Source organism: Oreochromis niloticus, linkage group LG20 (assembly GCF_001858045.2).
Source record: "Oreochromis niloticus isolate F11D_XX linkage group LG20, O_niloticus_UMD_NMBU, whole genome shotgun sequence".
Classification (NCBI taxonomy): domain Eukaryota; kingdom Metazoa; phylum Chordata; class Actinopteri; order Cichliformes; family Cichlidae; genus Oreochromis; species Oreochromis niloticus.
Genome location: NC_031984.2, coordinates 3,489,995 through 3,510,513, shown reverse-complemented (window position 1 = coordinate 3,510,513; position 20,519 = coordinate 3,489,995). Strand labels below are relative to the sequence as shown.

At 38.2% G+C, this 20,519-nt stretch overlaps 1 protein-coding gene across 3 annotated transcripts in view; it reads left to right on the top strand.

Moving 5' to 3' along the window:
* Nucleotides 1–3,194: 3,194 nt before the first annotated feature.
* LOC100705852 (suppressor of tumorigenicity 14 protein homolog) overlaps nt 3,195–20,519 on the top strand; it is a 33,491-nt gene continuing 16,166 nt past the window's right edge. The window contains exons 1-10 of one of the 3 annotated variants that reach the window (XM_013271834.3): nt 3,195–3,310; nt 10,447–10,532; nt 12,015–12,145; nt 13,219–13,289; nt 14,649–14,842; nt 17,935–17,970; nt 18,169–18,397; nt 19,013–19,149; nt 19,741–19,845; nt 20,329–20,433. In XM_013271834.3, coding sequence (XP_013127288.1) covers nt 10,448–10,532; nt 12,015–12,145; nt 13,219–13,289; nt 14,649–14,842; nt 17,935–17,970; nt 18,169–18,397; nt 19,013–19,149; nt 19,741–19,845; nt 20,329–20,433 — 1,093 coding nt within the window. In that variant the 5' untranslated portion in view covers nt 3,195–3,310; nt 10,447. Of the gene's footprint in view, nt 3,311–10,394; nt 10,533–12,014; nt 12,146–13,218; nt 13,290–13,798; nt 13,873–14,319; nt 14,473–14,648; nt 14,843–17,934; nt 17,971–18,168; nt 18,398–19,012; nt 19,150–19,740; nt 19,846–20,328; nt 20,434–20,519 lie in introns of those variants that run through there. The other 2 variants (XM_005477835.4, XM_019350029.2) reach the window with 2 other exon arrangements.

Sequence of the window (20,519 nt, the reverse complement as noted above, 5' to 3'; positions counted from 1 at the left end):
TTTCAGTAATTAAACAGACCATGACCTTAAACTAGTCAAAAGTCATCAGCATCTAAACATGGCCAGTGAACAGTTTAGTAATCCTGGTATCATTTACAAACTGGGAGGGGAAGTTTGTAGTGACCAACATCACTGTCTCCTCCAGTGGTGATAGGCCCAGTGTTCAGATGTAATTTAACACTATTACTCGAGTACTTTCCTGTATAAAATTAATATATTTGTATTTTAAGCATCTCTGTGATGTTCTACTTTTAACTTGTACTCTGGATGGCTGTACTGTATTTGGAGGCCAGTATTTTACTTTGTATCATTTAGTTCAAAGCTTTGATTACTTATTATTTTACATATTTCAGAATATAAAGTTACTCATATATAATCCTGTAATGTTATAGATCAGGGTAAAATTATTGAAATCATCACTATACATATTAAAGGATTAACAATTAATAATCCCAATCCTAATTTAAAAAAAAATCTAATGCATAATATTCTGCCTTTTCTTATTGCTTAAAGACAATTATGACTTTTAATAAATACTTTTTTTTCTCTGTTTAGTTTATAAAGCAGGCAAAATTAGTTATTCAATTAAAAAAACATGTTTAAACTCTTGTTCAACCCATTTTAATTAATCTACATAAAAGAACAAATCTTCACGTGATCCTGAAAATCATGTTGGTGTTTCTATATAAATGGTCCACACTGTTTTTACACCGTTTTATTCTTTTCTTTTTTATTTCTTTATTTCTTTTTTTAATTCGGATGGCCCATTTAAAAAAAACAAAACATTGAAATACCTCTGACCTACATAGTGAGTGAGTCACTTTGATGGATTTAGCAGAAATGACAAATGTGTCAAGTACTGGTGAGGTGCTGGTGTGGTTCCCACGAGTTTGGGTGAAAGCAAATGAGCTATAATGCAGATCAAACCACAAGCAACTGCAATGGAAATTCAAAGAAAAAGAAAACTGGTTTCATGCTGGAAACCACAGTTGTTCACAGGTGTCAGGCTGCAGGCTATTTGTTTCCTCAGTAAATTCTCACCTTTTATCAAACATGCAGTCACAAACATGCAGTCACAACGAATCATGTAGTGATCCTGTCTGTTAAAAGACCGACAGCTTTGCTGTAGCTCTGCATCGTGTCCCATCATGTCTTATTTGACAATGAATTTGTGTAGATGTGCAAACCACTGTTTCCTGTTTATGTATGACTCTGCCTGCATATTTTGTGGTTGTCCTATTTCTCTGCATGGAATGAATCTATCAGAGGTTCTGGAATTATAGATGCTTAGAATTTTCAAGTCTCTCTACTTTCTTTTTTTATATGAAATTTTACCAGCTATTTTTACCGGTCTGCTGTGGTCTGTATCTAAGCTAATCAATGGACACAGTTGATGAGGTAACATTTATTTATCAAACTCTGTTTGATAATGAGGATGAGGACCATTATAGATATAATTAATCAAAGAAAAGGGAAAATAGCTTTTTCAGTTATATACATAGATATATAAAACAAATACCAAAAATTCAGTAGATGTAAAAGCCAAATCTTTGTCTTGGTCAATGTAACAGTGAGAGCTGGGGGTGTGTGACTGGGAGGAACTGCTGGGCCAATCTAAACCCAAGTGGTGTTCTGTTATTAGATTTGTTAGACTGCTAATCGTGATTTATGCAAATGTGAGCATAAATGCACTTGGCTACAGAATATCAAAGGTTGTAGGTCAGTGATCACTTTTTAAATTACATCATCGGATATTCAGGTGGACAGAGGAGCTGAGCTGTGCCATATTGAAGTACTTGGTGGTCAGCTGGATCATGTGTCAATTAGGAAGGCTGGTGAACCCAAGCCTATAGTGAGGCTTTACACTCAGTCCAACAAACAGCATTCCAACACTAAGTGTGAGTGGGTCATGTTCTTCATCTCCATTTCTGTGGCTGCTTTACTGAGTTGTGGCCATTTCTATTTTAGTGAGTTGGAATGTTTTTGGATGTTTTATACCTCATGAAGGTGAGTTGGAACAAAACACTGAGACTCATAAAATGTGTTTTCTTCCTATGCATCTTTCATACATTCAGGAGTGCAGAGATTTGGAATCAGTTGTCATCTTCAGTTATTTAAATAGTTAAGACAAATTCACAACAACAGTCAACTGTTGTGTTTTATATTGCAAGGCAAACACAAACAATAATGCAGAGAAAACCACAACAATCAGCTGACCCCATGAGCAAACACTTGGTGACAGTGTCAGTAAAAATCATCCATTTCAACAGAAGGAACCTTCGGCAAAACCAGGCTCAGAGAGGCGCAACCATCTGTTCTGATTGGCTGAGGGTGAGGGGAGGAAGACAGGACAAACGCAACACACCCAGAGATTAAAATTATTTTTAATCATTGTCAATGATTAATTATTTAATACAAACTGCATCATAGGAAGCCGCCAGTAGCCTAGGTCTATTGCAGCAGAACTAAGAGAGGGTTCAGGGTCACCTGATTCAGGCCCGACTATAAGATTTATTAAAAAGGAAAGTTTAAAGCCTAATTTTAAAAGTAGAGATCCAAGGTCTCCTGAATCCAATCTGGAAGCTGGTTCCACAGAAGAGGGGCCTGAAAACTGAAGGCTCTGCCTCCCATTCTACTTTTAAATACTCTAGGAACAGCAAGTAGGCCTGCAGTGTGAGAGCGAAGTGCTCTAATAGGGTGATATGGTACTACAAGGTCATTAAGATAAGACGGGGCCTGATTATTTAAATGCTTATATGTGAAGAGCAGGATTTTGAATTCAATGCCAGATTAATCAGGGAGCCAATGAAGAGAAGATAATACAGGGGATATTTGCTCTCTCTCTGTGGTCTCTGTCAGGACTGTTGCTGCAGCATTTTGGATCAGACTTTACTGTATCTGGATGGTTTCACTGATATTTGCATTGATTTGTTTCTTTTTTCCTTCATGTTATTCTTATTTTCTCTCTTCCACACCAAAGTTGAACACCAAGTCTAAAGTCTCACACCAGTACTGCAGACAACAGTAAATGAATGCACATCACACTACGATTCATGTTTCGTGTTTCGTGTTTTGTTTTTTACACTAGCAGTGGTGGGTGGTGAGAATGTGTCAACTGAAGTCACACCCCGAAGAAAGACTTGGTTTCCTGTTGGTTCAGATGTATCAGGATCAAAGTGACTTAGTTCTGTAGATTATAACCTGCCATATGTGCAGAGTTTTAAACATCTGCTGAGGTTTTCTAAAACAAGGAGCTACATTTACACCTGTCAGCCACATAAACACCTCTGAGCTGTAAAATAAGTCAAAGGTGAGTTTCTTTTTTTGTCTCAATACATACAATTATATTCATTTTGTACATGCAGTCAAGTAATCTGGTGTTTAACATGATTAAACCTGCTAATGTTCTTCAGCAATCTATTCTGACTCTCTCTGAATGGTACACTTACCTTTAAATGACCTTGAGCCTGAAAGTTGGTGCCTCTTGTACCTTTGACTGATGGTTCTAATGTACCTGTTGGTCTTTGAATGATGTGTCAAAACAGCAAATGGGAATCTCAAAACACGTTATATGGTGCACAAATGAAACTCAAGTGCTACAGAGGTCAGAGATGCAACAGGCACAAGAACACAAAAAGGTGTTATGGTGGTGCAGCGGTTAGCACCGTTGCCTCATATTAACAAGGTTACTAGTTTGAATTGTGGCCAAGCGTGATTCTAAATCAGCTTTGGCTGTAAAAAGTTCTAGAAGCATAGAAATAAAAGAGCTTCATGAAGGTATTGTTAAAAATGCTCTGAGTGGGCAGTAAAGCTAGAGAAATATTCTGTATTTATGCTATATATACAAAATTAGTATATTAATGTTGCACCTGCATGGACAATCACCCACAATGTCGCTGATTCTGAGATTAAAACTAGATCATTCAACAGGGGGAAATTATGAGGACACCCGAGCAGTCATTTCAGCAGCGACCCCCCCCCCCCCACCCCCAGTTTGTGATTTGAAAGCACAAACTAGTTTTCAAAGTGTTCATTACTATTGAAATGATATTTATTATTATAAATGGAAAGTAAGAAGATGTTTTTGACGATACAGCAGTGAGAGGTTCAGAACGTTCATGCCACTTTTCATTTTTGATAAAAATATATTTAAATCATTGTGGCTGCTATGTTGTCATGTCTTTAGTAAAACAGGACTTGATGTGGTCTTTTTCCAAAAACGAGTGTTGTAAATTCTAAAAGATAGACTTTCCCTCCTCTGAAACATTAAGGACTCACATTAACATCCTTTTATTAATGTCAGATCACTTGTTCTAAATGTATCCACAGTCCTAAATTTGCTATAGATACTTATGAGGGAATTCTTGGCACAGGTCAGAATGAACCTAAACTGTGCAATAGGCAGAAAATATGAACTGTATTTAAGTTTTAAACAAAAGCATTGTGAGCCTCTGCACCATGCATGCCTTCATTCCCTAAAATTCTAAATTCGGACATCCAATTAGGGCGAGCAGCATGTTCTATTCAAATAAATTGCTACATGTATAAAATGAAGTGTAATTTAGTGCAGTAATTACTCCTGGCTCATAATTTTTTTGAATGGATTTATACTTAATTCTGTTAACTTTGGTTTACTGTGTAATATTTTCCTGCTTTGTTTATTGTACATTTAAAATGCTGCAAAAAATATAAAAAGCAGAAATTATTGGCTTTTTTGACAGGTCTGTATTTAGAATCTTTTATGAAACAGTTCCTACGTGGTAGGCTCATAATGTGTTGAATTAAGACACTATTTTTGTAGTTTTGCCTCTGTACACCACCTCAGCAGATTTTAAATGAAGCAGTTAAGATGTGATTAAAGTAAAAATAAGCTTAAATTCAAAAGCTTTTAATAAATACAATTTCTTATTAAATCATAAGGAATAACAACCATTTTTATAAACAGAGTAAAAAAAATTAACAAACATAGTTTTTATTAGCATTGTTTTTTTATCCTTTGCAGTCGATGACTGCCTGATGTCTAGAAGCCATGAATATCACAAAACAGGCCTACGCCTTGATTTAAAAATGAGGATAATATATTATTAAAAAAACAAACAACAATAATAGTTGAATTAAAAGGCTTGAGCACCATGTGACACGGTTAACTGCCAATATCTAGAGTATCAATGTAAATATTACAAAATGCATTAAACTTTTTAAATTCAGTCAGTTATGGGATTTTTCATACATGCTAACCTGAAAATGGTGTAGCCGGCACCTGCTCAACTTCCCTGTTTGATTAAACCACACGGCAGGAGTGGGCATCCTCTCTAATCAAGGCTTTCCACGTCAATGTGCAACAGGATTGAAACACTTCCTAATACAGCACACTACCCAGCTAACAGGGGAGCACTGAGGGAACGTTGTCCCACGTTGTAGTCAGGTAAATGTTCAATTTAAAAAAACATACAGTTCAGAAGACGTTCTGAGAAATTTCAGTGAACCTTCGGTTTCACCGTTCAGGTTAAGTTTACAGCGCTTCTCCCACTCACAGCCACCTTCCAGCTTTTTCTGCTTCCAGGAAATTTAGCTGTGTTAAGTTACCAGAATCACTATTACAGACTACCTTAAATATCTTATCTAATACCTTAAAAACATGTGGTTTCAGAGATGTTGCTACATTTTTACAATTAATTTGTCATCTTAATTTGTTACTTATTGTTGTGGCACACATTCGCACCTGCCCAGGAGCAGCAACCTGTTACTTGGCAACTCTTGCAGCTCCTCCCTGGTGATCGTATCCAGGTAGAAACTCTCATGTTTATTTTTAGAGTCAATATCACTACTTATAGTTATTAATAGTGTCAGCATCTATTAGCAATTATAATACTGGACAATTCTTGTGACAAATCAAACATAATATATTTCAGAGACTGAGGACAATGGCACTGAAATAAAGTTGATCCAAATGTATTTTAATATAGGTTAAAAAATCGGAGGCACCAGCTGTCAGAGTGCAACAATATCCACAATGTGTTCCACAAAACCGGGTTACAATAAATATTTAAAGCATTTCTACTCTTTGTGAACTTAAATTTGAGCAGATTTCTAGAAATAACTTATTTACATTTACACATATGTATACATTTGATTAATTTATTTATTAAACATTTTTTTTCCTTTAGCAAGTTCCACTGTTGTGTATGTCAGGCACTGTTTAAATTCTCTACAAGCACAAAGATTGTGGAGTACATACATCCGTAAGCACTCTCAGCACACTACTCGCTTAACAAGTATGCTTCTCAGAAGTGGAAGAGAAGCTTAATTACAAAGAAAGAAAACGGGATTTCCAGCACTGTTCGTACCAAATCAAAAACACTGCAGTTTCCTGCCTTCACGACACATTTACACAGTGAAATTTCTACTTCTGTGGTTCCTCTACATTGACTGGAGGAGGAACCTGAGCCGGGGCAAATGATGGCAAAAGATGGCACTTGGAACAAAAAATAATGACGTCACCGTTACCTACAGTCACCATGTGGTTAGCCAGAGAACCAACGTCATCTATAAGAAAGACAAAGGGAAATTCGTTCAAACAAAACATTTTTACAGAAAAGTAGTTTCACTATTTTCAGGTCATTAAAGTCTGTGGTTGAAACAGATATTTTTAACGTTTGTCAGTGACTCAATCCCAGCAGATTTATAAACCCTTTCTTAATAATATAGCTGCTTTGTAATTGCTGGATAGTTTCCAGAGACGTATCCCAATTCTATCCAACCTAACACAAACTCTAAATAAATGCAGGTGCAGTATTTCTGTAATTTTTATACAATAAAGGAATGTATTTGTCAGTAGCAGGTAATCATATATAGCACTGATCACATGACTAATCAGCCTACAATAGTTATTACGTAAAAACTATTTAAATACACATGTCAGTAACACAGTGTTGCTATGACAATGAAGAAGAAGAGTAGCCCTTTATTGTCATTGTACATGTAAAACAAAATTATGGTAACTGTGCAGGAGTAAAATATAAATAGTAAGACAGAAATATATACAATCAAGTCCAGTATATACAAACTAGAGGCTGCTGCTTAACTCAAAGAATGATTGAAACTTCCTACTCCAGGGTGGGTAGGAAGGTATATTAATCACAGCAAACTATATCGCACAACATCGAGTGGTTGCTGGATGAACAACAGAAGTGGAAACACTGATATCTGTCAATGATAATGTCAATGTTGCAGTGTGGATTTATACATGTAGTAGTCGTCTTTCCCTGGAAGTATTTTTAGATGGTCTTCTGAAGCATTCATCTCCATCTCGTGCATCCAAACCAACACACATTTTATAATCTGGATTAGCCCAAAACTGACCTCAGTGTCGTCAGGTCAGGATTGAGGACAGTTTGAAATCTGTTAGTTATCTGATTGAAAAGTGGAATTACAGGAAGGAGTGGTACTTTATCACCACCATTAAACTGGGATAGAAAATTCATTTCAGTACAACCAGTGCGCTCTGTGGTGCCATTTGTTAGCTAGAAATAACAGACACTTAAGGACGCTGCACTGCTGCTCCCACACTCACAGAAGTAATGGAAAAGCAGGATGTTCAGTGCTTTCAAGTGAAGAAACATTGAAATCTTTCAATCAAATGAGCTATTTTAAAACTCAAGATTATTTCATAGCATTGTTACATTTACCTCTCATATTTGCATTGATATTTATTATTTATTCTCTTTTAGTAAGTTTCCAGAATCATTTCAGTTTTTATTATTAAAAACATTTGACGTTCGTTTGCTTTTAGTTTTAGTATTAGTTATATTTTTTATATGTTTTGTATTTTGTCAGAAGCAAATATCTGAGCTGATCTTGAGTAGTGGCCGTGCGCGGTCTCTTATCTGCATCTCTTTTTGGACCTCAGCTTCTTTCAGATCATCTGGCTCATTCTCAAACCCTCATAAACCTCATGCACGTCTGCATGTGTTGTACTGCTCGCTTTCCATGCTGTACTTTGTTTAGAAATTATTCTGGTGTTTCCACTTTGACTGTTTGTGGTTTACTGATATGCGTCACATTTTGTGAAATGCTTGAATTCCGACGCTGAGGTTTTGTGTGTTTCAGTTCAGTTGGTTTCTTGAGTTGGTCAGGTGTTTTCCAAAAACCTGATTACAGGTTTATCCAGGTCTGTTGGTATGGATAGCAGTGGCCCTCTTTATTGAATGCAAAATTGATATTCGAAATCCCCAGGTGGACATACTAGCCTGTATTAGAGGTTCTGTACAAAGCACTTTTAGGCGACTGTTAAGATTTAGTGCTGTATGAATAACATTGAACCGAATTTAACTGCACACGCATTTAAAGGATGCATGTGGTTCCTCCTCTCAGCTTTCACACCAGGAAATAGTCTGTGCACAGTCTTGTAGTCTTTCTCATAAAGGATTCCAGTGAGTTACCTGTTGTTGGCAGTCACCGATGAATACCACTATAGTTTACTTTAAAAATGACAATTTCCCAAATAGTTGTTAAACTTTTCCTCCCATCTTGCTTAGCTGTAACAAGTCTTTTAGAATAGGCAAAACAAAAATGGCTCAATGTGACCAGCAGCAAAACACTTGCAGAGTCCAAACAAAATGTAGATGTTGATGGATTGTCATACACTCACTTCCACATGTATAAGCCACATAAGTGCACTGTCAGTGTGGTCCCTTTAGTATTTGTATTAAGTAAAACGCCATGTATGGCAAACAAATCTGATCTCCAACTGATGAGGGATCTACAGGCTTCTACTTTCCATTCAATAATGTGCAAATGATGGTTATGACAAGAACCTTTCCTCTCTCACTTCACAGGATTAAACAAAGGAGGTAAACTAACACATCAATGGGAATCCCTGTGTGTCACCATGCTGGGTTACTTGACCCAGTGTTTTGAGTTCTTGTTTTCTGATGTCATTTTGTATTATGTTTCATGTTGACACAGAATGTGCATCTTCTTTTTGTTTTGCATCTTTTAATTCATATTTTATTGTGTTATGGTTTGCAGTGTTTTGTGTTGTTTTGGAGTTTGTACGTGCTTTGTCTCTAGGGGCCACCGTAAATATAATTGTATTTATTGACTCCACATAAAATGTAATAAATAAATTATAAAATACAAAAACCAACTATTTACATTTCAACTTTTAACTATTTAAATTTTCATCTTGTTCCTTTTAAACAAATTTAAAGTGAAACAACACAAAACACTGCAAACCACAACGCAATTAAATATAAATTAAAATGTGAGAGTGTTTTCCTGCTTGGAATTGCATACATAGGATTCACTGCATGAATAAACCTTCTGAATCCTTTATCATTTGCAACTGAAAATAATTGTGGATGATCAACACGGATGATTACTATACCTTTCTTATGTAACTATGTTGTCTCTTGTTGTTGTCCCTGGCTCTCTTTCTCTCTCTGCTTTGTCTCAAGGGGCCACCGTTTAGATTTATACGTTTGTTTTTACATTAATAATAATAATGGATTGCATTTATATAGCACTTTTCGAGACCCTCAAAGCGCTTTACAATTCCACTATTCATTCACTCTCACATTCACACACTGGTGGAGGCAGCTACAGTTGTAGCCACAGATGCCCTGGGGCAGACTGACAGAAGCGAGGCTGCCATATCGCGCCATCGGCCCCTCTGGCCAACACCAGTAGGCGGTAGGTGAAGTGTCTTGCCCAAGGACACAACGATCAAGACAGACAGAGCTGGGGATCGAACCAGCAACCTTCTGGTTACAAGATGAGCTTCCCAACCCGGAATTCCTTTTGTGCATAATTTTATATTGTTGTTGATAATAAATTAATTAAAGCAACAAAACAACCTGAAGAGCCGGTTGGGAGCCGAAAGAGCCGGTTCTCTAAAAAGAGCCTGAATTCTCATCACTAGTTGTGTGTAATTTGCCCCGACTGTGCTCCCCATGAGTTTCCTGTTCCCTCGTCATTCCCTCTGTATTAAGGCCTTTTGTTTTCTTCTGTCCAGCGTTGCGATCTCCCTCATTCATGGCTGTGTGTTTCCCACTGTGCCTCTTCATTTACTAGTTTATACATGTCCCAGTATAGTTTGGTATCATTGCCCTTGTGGTTGTGGTCAGTGTCCCTTTAAAGGCTTCCTTTCATAGTTCATATTTGTCATAGCTTAAATGTTTTAATAGGCAAATCTTTTTTGTGTTCCTTTTAATATCCTTGCAGCACTCTGTGGCTGATAAAGTCCTTCTGTGCCGTCTTCAGTTCTGCAGTGTCTGCGTGTCATTGTCTTCCTCATAATACATGTTTTTGGATTTCAGTGGAATATTTTTTAGTCTGTAACAACTGATAAACTCTAACAGTGGTCTCCTCTCTCCCCCCCTCTCTGTCTACAGAGCAGCTACAGTTACATAAACTGTAACTGTTTACGTAACTTCATCTCTGCAGGATGAAGGTGTGGATAGGAGTCACCCTGCTGATAGCAGTCGCTATTCTGCTTGTGATGAGTCAACTGCTGCCCTGGCCCTTTCACTGTAAGCTGCCTTTATACAATATAATACAATACAACTTTATTTATATAGCACATTTAAAAAACCAACAGTACACCAAACCGCTTTACAATAGAAACAGGGAAATTAAGACATGATTAAATAAAATGCTGTTTAACAAAGTACCACATATGTCAGCAGGTTGAAGGCACTAATTATACAGGAATAAAAGGGAATATAAGAACAAACTTACTAAAAACAGATAGATATAACTAAAAGATAAGTACATGGATAAAAATGGAGCCAAATATAAAATAGGGACACTAACTAGAATTTGAACTTTGCTGTTGTGTGCAGTCCTTTCAGATTCATTTTGCAGAGCTGGCATTTGTGACCCCATAACTAAAAAGTGACAGCAGTCAAGGCAGGTATCGACCTAAGACCCAGCAATTCCTTTTTGTCTTCTGTGTAGGACATGAGTCAGAGACCTCTATGTCATTCACCATTTATACAATCTATTTCAGTCCTATTGTACTGCCAAGAGGACATGCTGGGTTTTCTATCAATGCCACATTTGTGGGGGTTACAGAGAACATGGACTTTCTTTCCAAAATGATGTAATCAGTCTACTGCTGACTATAAGCTAATGGCAAAACAATTCCCCACTGCAGCCAGTTTTTTTTTTTTTTTTTTTTTTTTTGTCTGTCCCATTTGGTTCTTTAGCCGTCAGAATTGTTGTCTGAAGACCAACAAGGATACCAAATGGATTTATTTTGCCAAATGGATCATCATGGCATTGCCGTATTGGTCCATTTGATCAAACTTTGTTGTTATTATTTACTTTATTTTCAGTTGTTACAGATGGGACAGACATGACGGGGGGATAGGAAAGGGAGAAAGAAAGAGAGGAAGGAAAAGAAAAACAGAAGGAAAAGGGACAGTGAGAAAGGGCACTTACAAAGACAAAGAGAAAAAAAATCCCCTGGATCACCTGTTGAGAGAAAAAGAAGAGAAAACAAGCAAAAAAAACAAAAAAACAAAGCAACATACTAAACACAACACCATCACGTTAATCTAGCTAAGTGTGAACAGCAGTAAATACTAAATATTGAATGTTGTTGTGCAGCACGCAGGACAGACAGCGCAAAATGGCTGCAGCCAGTTTTGATAACACATTCATTTCTCTATTTGCTAAATAATTACAATTCTTCAAACTATCACAAGTCATGATGGAGGCTGTGTTTCAATATTAAGTATTCTAATATTTGTGTATGTGCTGTTTTATGATCTGTGTGTTAGTTTCCCACAAATATATTGTATTAAGTTCCTGTTAATATAAAGTGAAACTCGCTGCAGTTGAAGGTTTTGGTAAAACTCGGGTAACTTTTCTGAAAAACATGCTTTCACAGCTAACTGTGACATTTTTTATCTAGGTTTTCAAAAATGAACTTTTTCAATTTAGTTGAGTAAATTAAAAAAAAATCCAAGTTGTGTATAAAATATTTTAAACATTTTGTGTGTCTTTAGTACACAACAATGACACTGTGCAGAGAATTTACATCGGCTCCATGGGAATCAGCAACCAGCGATTCCTGCAAGAGCATGAAGATCCCAGCAGCGCAGAGTTTACTCAGCTGGCCGCTCGAGTCAGCCAACAGGTGAGACCTAACAGACTCACAGCATATATGCTGTATGACATGTTATGGACTTTATGATGATTGCAGTTTTTATCTTGTGAAGAAAGAATTATTCAGGAAACAAAGAAGAGTAGTATGAAATACACAGACCTGTCATAAAAGTGAGAAAGATCAGCATCACAAAGTGCTTTAATGCAGACTCTTTCCTTTTCAGTGAGTTCTTTATATTTGACCATTTTGAACAACAGTGAGGAATTTCCAACTGAATTCACATTTTTATACCCATATTTGAGCCAGCACACTGTCACAAGCCAGAAATTAATCAAGCATAACATTCAACCACTAAAACACCAACAAAAGTAAATAACAGTAATTTAGCATCTTAATGACATAAAAAATGGCATTAAGATGAAAAAATATAGAATTTTTGTCAAAGAGCCTGCTGACACCTGTGGATTAACCATGGGGGAAACATAAAAAATAATTTGGGTAATTACCGATGCTGCTAATTTAGGGTAACTGCGGCATAAACCTTAGGGTGGATGGTGGCCTAATAAATTTGTTAAGCACTATAAAAGCATTTATTGTGAGATTACAACAATCCTAAAGTTCTATTCTCATACAGTTTCATAAATTGGCCTGTAAAATCAAGTCTAAGAAATTGAAAAAGTCTTGAGTTCTAAAACTCTGTTGTGACATTTGGGTCAGAATTTGGTGTAAACAACAGGAAACCATGGCTCCATCTTGCCTTCTGTCAACATTTCAGGCTGCAGGTGATATAATGATGTGGGGGATATTTTCTTGATACACCTTGGACCACTTCGTACCAACTGGACATCATTTAAACACCACAGCCTGTCTGAGGATTGTTACAGTCTCTTTATGACTACAGTGTACCTACCTTCTGATTGTTCCATAAAGATAACGCGCCACGCCATCCTGTCGATTTGGATCAAAATGACTGCTTGCTATGAATTTGTATTGTAATCTTGATGTTATCACAAACCTGTGGCTTCCTCTGTTGTGTGTTTCTGTCTTTCTTGAGGCAATTAAAGGAAGTCACTGCAATGATGTGTGACTTTTTTCTCTTTCAGCTGAAACTGATTTACTCCAAAAACTCAGTGCTGGCCAAATACTTCAACCGCAACACCGTCCAGGCCTTCAGGTAATGTGAAACAGAAACTTGACTGTGCCTGTCAGTGGCCATGGTGTCATGCTCACTGTTAAATGTTGTGTGTTTGTCATTTGTTCACTGTGATCAGCTTATCTAGTTAAAGATGTTAAGGTGCTGAATCAACTGTCAGTTCTTGAAGTTAATGTTTTCTAAGATGGATTAGAGTCAGTGCAACTCTGACATGTATCAAGATGTAATGGTTATGACTGCGCTTCCAGAACAGCTGGTCTGTTGCTTGCTCCTGATATCCACTAGTTCATTGTGACCAAAAGGTCAAAGGAAGGACAATCACTGCTGTGTGCCGGGGGCTCAGTAATGCTCAGAGGCATGTGTAGATACATTATACACAAAAGTACTGAGACATCAATACATTACAGCTACAGGAGTGCCTTGGCCATGGAAACCTATGCCATGTAGCCCCACCCAGTTTCTGTGCTGGTTATACATACCACATGCAAAAGTTTATGAATCTGCAGAGTATTTGATCTTCTTCCTCCTAGAGTTATTCCCACTCTGCCGGATCCGCTTTTCTGCAAAGCCACCTCCATTCGACACGATCAAGGGCATCGTTCAGGTTGGCACATATCTTTTTCACGTCATCTTTGATTCTGTCCATCCATCGCCTTTTTAGTCTGCCCCTTGATCGCCAGCCTTGGGGGCTGAGTCGCAGTGCTGTTCTTGCCACTGAGTTTTTATCACTTCTGACCACGTGCCCATACCATTGCGTCTTCTCTGTGATCGGCGTGATGCCCAGCCGCTTTCGGATGCTGATGTTCATGATGTGGTCCCATCATGTCAGGCTCAGGCACCATCGCAGCAACCGCATTTCCTTTGTGTGAAGGGCCTGTTCGTGCTTTGCAGTTGCCGGCCAACATTCGGATCCATAAAGGGCCACAGGGCGCACTACACTCTTGTAGATCTTTCACTTGAGGCGGTCGGGGATTCGTCGGTCACACAGAACACCAGTGACTTAGCGCCACTTCATCCAGGCCACATTAATCCTGGCTTGTACTTCTGGCAGGATGTTGCCGTCATTGCTGATCATCGATCCGAGGTACTTGAAGTGAGACACATTCGCCAGATCTTCTCCATCGACGCTGATGTTCTGGTCGGTTTGGGGGCCCGCTTCTAAGTACTCAGTCTTGTTTGTGTTCAACCTCAGCCCGTCACTCAGGTGTGTCTTCCATTGCTGCGTTTGGCATTGCAGCTCCATTCGGGATTCTGCAGAGTATTTGATGATTGGTTTTAATGTGGTGGATTGGTTTGTATCTAAAATGCGGAACTCTCTTGTTCAGTGGGGCACTTTAAAAATAAAGTCTGTATAAATCCTCTCTGTGTCTTGTGGAGCAGTGAGGGTGACAGCGGGGACGACAGCATTGTGGTGTATTATGAGTCCGAGTTTGATGTCCCCGTCCCTGAGCAGACCACTGTGGATGAAGCCATTGAATCTCTGGAGCCTCCAGCAGAAAGTGAATGGGGCCAACAGGGACAAGGACTGCTGAAACCCAGTGACACCCTGAACATCAGCAGCATCATCTCACAAGGTTTGACAGCTCACAGATTTATGAAGTTCAGTTTTCCACAGGTTTTTTCATCATTTGTAGAGCCGCTGCTCCTCCACATTGAAAGGAGCCAGTTGAGGTGGTTTGGGCATCTGACAAGGATGCCTCCTGGGCGCCTCCTGGACGAGGTGCTCCGACCATGTCCCACCTGAATGATGCCCCAGGGCAGACCCAGAACATGCTGGAGAGATTATATCTCATGGCTGACCTGGGAATGCCTTGGTGTTCCCCCGGATAAGCTGGAGGAGGTGGCTGGGAGAGGGAGGTCTGGGCTTCTCTGCTTAGGCTGCTGCCTCCACAACCCATTCCTGGAAAAGCGGAAGACGATGGATGGATGGATCCTATATCTTTTCAATAAATTTGCCATAATTGAGATAATGTGAAATCATTAACAAATCCAAAACTGAGTAAGAAAGAATGCAATTCTTAAGAGAAAAAAATGATCAACCACGATAATTGTTATTCTTGTAAGGCTTCAGAAATATGCATCATAAGTATTATAATTATAAGCATCATTGGTATCTTTTGATAAGGAGAGTCTCAATGTAAGTACGGCAGCCTACATCCATAGACTTTGAACAACAATACAGTCTTGTGTGCAAGATAGTGCTTTGGCTATTAAACTGTTTGGCACTTCATGTTTGAATGCAAAAGTGAGTTAATTCTCACAGCGTGCTCAGATCTGACAAGTGAAAATACATCAGGCAAGCTACATTCAGCATATGCATCATCATATATTTTGATGATGATGAGCCGGGAAGCAAAATTCGCTTTTTTGCAAGAAGAATAATGGCCTTCTAATGCCTCCTAGTAAATTAGTAAAACTAGTAAATTTGATAGATGTAAAGTTTGACGCAAGCAACATAAAAAAATGAGACTGTAAACACTTTGCATGAAGCATGCTATATACTCAGTAAACTGCAATGTTTGTTTTGCACTTACAGCACTTAGGCAGTATGTGTGCCTTGAAGTTAATTGTGTTTAGTGAAGCCTCAGACAAGAGCACTCAGCGAGGACACCTTATTAACTTATTGGGGGGGCGGGGGGGGGGGGGGGGGGGGGTTGGAAAGTTCTCACCCCTTGCATGGTTGTGAGAGTCAAGAAGGTTGTATGCAGTATATTAGCGGGTGAAATACCGGCAGTGTCACATGGCACAGACAGCGCCATCTTTCCGTCCACATTAGACTGTGATTTTACCACTGGTGGGGTAAAAGTTCTTACATTTATAACTTCTGTCACAGACAATGTTTTCCTGGCCCGTGAAATTGTGTTGTGCTTACATCAACATGATGAAATTTTAGTTAAATTCAATTTTATTTAACGCACAACAATCGCCTCAAGACACTTTATATTGTAAGGTAGGGACCTAAAATAAAACAGAGAAAACAAAGAAAACCCCAACAATCATATGACCCCCTATGAGCAAGTGGTTTGTTGATGGGAAAGGAAAACTCCCTATTTACAGGAAGAAACCTCCAGCAGAACCAGGCTCAGGGAGAGGCAGCCATCTGCCTAGGCTGGTTGAGGGTGAGTGGATGAAGATAGAAGGAGCTTAGAGATATTTCAGCATAGCTAAGGGAGGATTCAGGGTCACCTGGTCCAGCCCTAACTATATGCTTTAGCAAAAAGGAAAGTTTGAAGCCTAATCTTGAAAGTAGAGATAGTGTCTGTCTCCTGAATCCAACCTGGAAGCTGGTTCCACAGAAGAGGGGCCTGAAAACTGAAGGCTCTGCCTCCCATTCTACTTTTAAATACTCTAGGAACAACAAGTAGGCCTGCAGTGTGAGAGCGAAGTGCTCTAATAGGATGATATGGTACTACAAGGTCATTAAGATAAGATGGGGCCTGATTATTTAAGACAGGATTTTAAATTTGATTCTAGATTTAACAAGGAGCTAATATAGGAGAAATCTGCTCTCTCTTTCTAGTCCCTGTCAGTACTCTTGCTGCAGCATTTTGGATTCACTGAAGGCTTTTCAGGGAGGTTTCAGGACATTCTGATTATAAAATAAAATCATCTGGCCTAGAAATAATAAATGCATGAACTAGTTTTTCAGCGTCACTCTGAGATTTAATGAATTAATTTTAGAGATATTGTGCAAATAAAGGAGTCTTAGATATTTTTTTAATATGCGTATTGAAGGGCATATCCTGGTCAAAAAGGGTTCCTCACAGTGTTACTGGAGGCCAAAGTAATAGCATCCAGAGTAAGAATCTGGTTAGATACCATATTTCTAAGATTTTCAGGGCCGAGTACAATAACCTCAGTTTGATCTGAATTAAGAAGCAGAAAGTTAGCGGCCATCCAGGTCTTTATGTCTTTAAGACATTCCTGCAGTTTAACTAATTGGTGTGTGTTACCTGGCTTCATGGATAGATAGAGCTGCGTGTCATCTGCATAACAGTGAAAATTTATGCTATGTCTTCTAATGATGCTGCCTAAGGGAAGCATGTATAATGTAAACAGAATTGGTCCTAGCACTGAACCCTGTGGAACACCATAATTGACCTTAGTGTGTGAAGAGGACTCTCCATTTACACGCAGAAATTGGAGTCTATTAGATAGATATGATACAAACCACTGCAGCGCAGTATCTGTAACACCTACAGCATGTTCTAATCGCTCTAATAGGATATTATGGTCAACAGTATCGAACGCTGCACTGAAGTCTAGCAGGACAAGCACAGAGATGAGTCCACTGTCAGAGGCCATAAGAAAATCTTTTGTAACCTTCACTAAAGCTGTTTCTGTGCTGTGATGAGCTCTGAAACCTGAAACTTTTCATTAACATTAATTAATGTTAGGACTTCCCTGCGCAGTCTTGTCTGAATGGTTTGCAGGAAGTAATTACTGAAGTTAACTCAGAAAGATCAATTGAAGAAAAAGACTCTAAATAAATATCAATGGTAGTGAAAGTAGCTGTAGATAATGTTACATCTGTGAAATGGTTACAAGTTTTTTTTTTCAAATCGCCACTATTTTAACAGGAGGAGAGAAGAAGCAGAGAGGTGTTTAAGACTGCAAAGTTTATTATCTATGTGGTTTACTAATACATTTATCTTTGTGTTTACAGTTATAGATCCACGCTTGACCAGGTCCACATTAGCTAGTGAGTACTGGGTTATCTTCAAGCATTTCTAAATGTAAAGCTCTAATTTTGTTAAAATAAATTTAAAACAGATTTAATAAGTTGCCTCAAAATGTAAAAGTCTATTTATTTACATGAATATGTTACAAAGCATAAGACCTTCATATCCTGATGCACAGTAACAATGATGCAATGTTACTTTTGTTAACATATTTTTAGAGAGGAAGTTCTTCAACATCCATGTCAGGAATCGTGGAATTGTGCATTCTCCGGGGTTTCCAGACTATCTTTATCCTCCAAATGCCAACTTTCAGTGGAGGCTTCGGGCGGAACCCGGCCACCGAGTTAGGCTTGACTTTCACACTCTGAACTTGGAGGACGACTGTCAGCGCGACTTCATCAAAGTCTATGATTCGCTGGCTCCCATAGAGAAACGTGCTCTGACAGAGTGAGACAAATAATTCCTCTCCCAGAATTTAAACTGCCAGTTATCTCAAAGTTTCTGTTTGTTGCCTGAGTAGACTGAATGTTTGGGTTTTGAAATTTAGGTCAGAAAAAATAAGACATTTAAAGATATATGTATGTCCATCTTAACTGAAGGTCTTGCGTTTGGTGACCTCTGTGTGTTTGACGTTTCACCTTATTATAGAGATGCACAGATGTACCATGTAGGCCAGATGCATGAAAAAATAGATGCACACATTTTTTTATTGATGGAATTATAACATTCACAATGAAGTAGATGTGTTTTGAAATTAAATGCAAACTTCTGTAATTCCTGTTTAACTTACATAAATAGACAATTAAAAAACATAACAAAACCATGTGTAAACCTTGTCTAAACTATACGGCATAGCTGTGCATTTTTAAAACACCAGTCTTTTACTATAAATTCCAGTGTATGTTCAAGAAGAGGAATTTTGTTCACTCACATCCTTTATGCATCCAGCCCCAGGACTGTGGTATCCCTGCTGTGTGTTATCAGAAATAAAACAGGCTTTTCAGGCTTCTGTAAACTTCCTCTTTAAAAGTTAACCTTTCTGTCTCTGTGTTCTTTTCTCAGACAGTGTGGGAATCCTCAAAAATTATTGTCCTTCTTCTCTTCTGGAAACGTCATGTTACTAACGCTGGTCACAAATGAGAAAAAAAACTTCCTTGGTTTCGAAGGAAGCTACTCCCAGATTCCTTCGGCCAAACGAAGTAAATTAAGATACAATTTTTTTGTATTGTTTTCTTTGTTTTGTTTTTAAAGACAAATATTTTCACTGGGAATATGTGAGGAAAATGCATAGGTCACATATCGGTGAAGTGTGAAAAGCACAGTCAGTAATTTTTTGAAGGTATTTAGCAGAGTCTATAAGGAAACTTAAAGAAGTCCAGATACTTTTCTTTCCAACCTCCTTAGACCAGAGAAAAGCAGATATTCATGTGTATCAAACACTGATCTGAGGTCTAGAAGGACAGGCACAGAGATGAGTCCACTCTCAGAGGCCATAAGAGGATGATTTGTAACCTTCTTCCATTTGCGCAATATCTCTAGAGTCTACATGTCCTGTCTGCTCACCTTGTGCTGTAATGTTATATAATGATCCTCAACAAAATCAACAAGCAACATGCTGACCATTAAGTCCTCTTAGGTGTCACCCAGTATTTTATTGCCGACTTCAACCCAACTGATTGCTAAGATATTTTTTCTTTAAAAAAAAAATGTTTGCCTAAAGGACTGTAGCAATTTCTAAAGTAGGTAGAAACCAGGTAAATAGATGAACCAATTTGTTTTTGTCTTATTAGCTTGTCCAGGAAGATTCCAGTGCAACAACAACAAGTGCGTCAGCAAGACTTCTCAGTGTGACGGCTGGGACGATTGTGGTGACAACAGCGATGAAATCAACTGCAGTGAGTCCATCAAACATCTCTTTTTGTGAAGTCTAAAAGAAGGTTTAGCAGCAAATGTGGATTAAATCTCAACTAGAAATTGTTTAAGAAGAACTGGCAGTCACTTCTAAGATACAATATAAAAAAGGTCCATATAAACCAAAATAATGCCTGTGTCGTGGGTTCGATCTCTATGGCGACAACACAGATAAAGAAAACTGTATCAAGACCAGCAGAAATTGAAACTATTCTGATTTGTGCTTATTGAGATAAATATATATGTAAATCATAATGGTCACCATCAAAAGCAACAAACAACATAATCAAGGCTTAGTTTAACTCATTCTACGTGTCATCCAGGGTTTCACTGATGAGTAACGACTTTAACCCAAACGATCACTAAGATGATTTTTTTTTCTTTTTTAAATAAGTGATTACACAAAAGACGAAGGCATTTTCTGAACCAGATAAATAGATAAACTGATTTTTTGTTTGTTTTTTCAGCTTGTACAGGAATGTTCCAGTGCAACAACAACAAGTGCGTCAGCAAGACTTCTCAGTGTGATGGCTGGGACGATTGTGGTGACAACAGCGATGAAATCAGCTGCGGTGAGTCCATCAGACATTTCTTTTTGTGAAGTCTAAAAAGAGTTCACAATTGGTTTAGCACCAAATGTGGATTAAATCTCAACTAG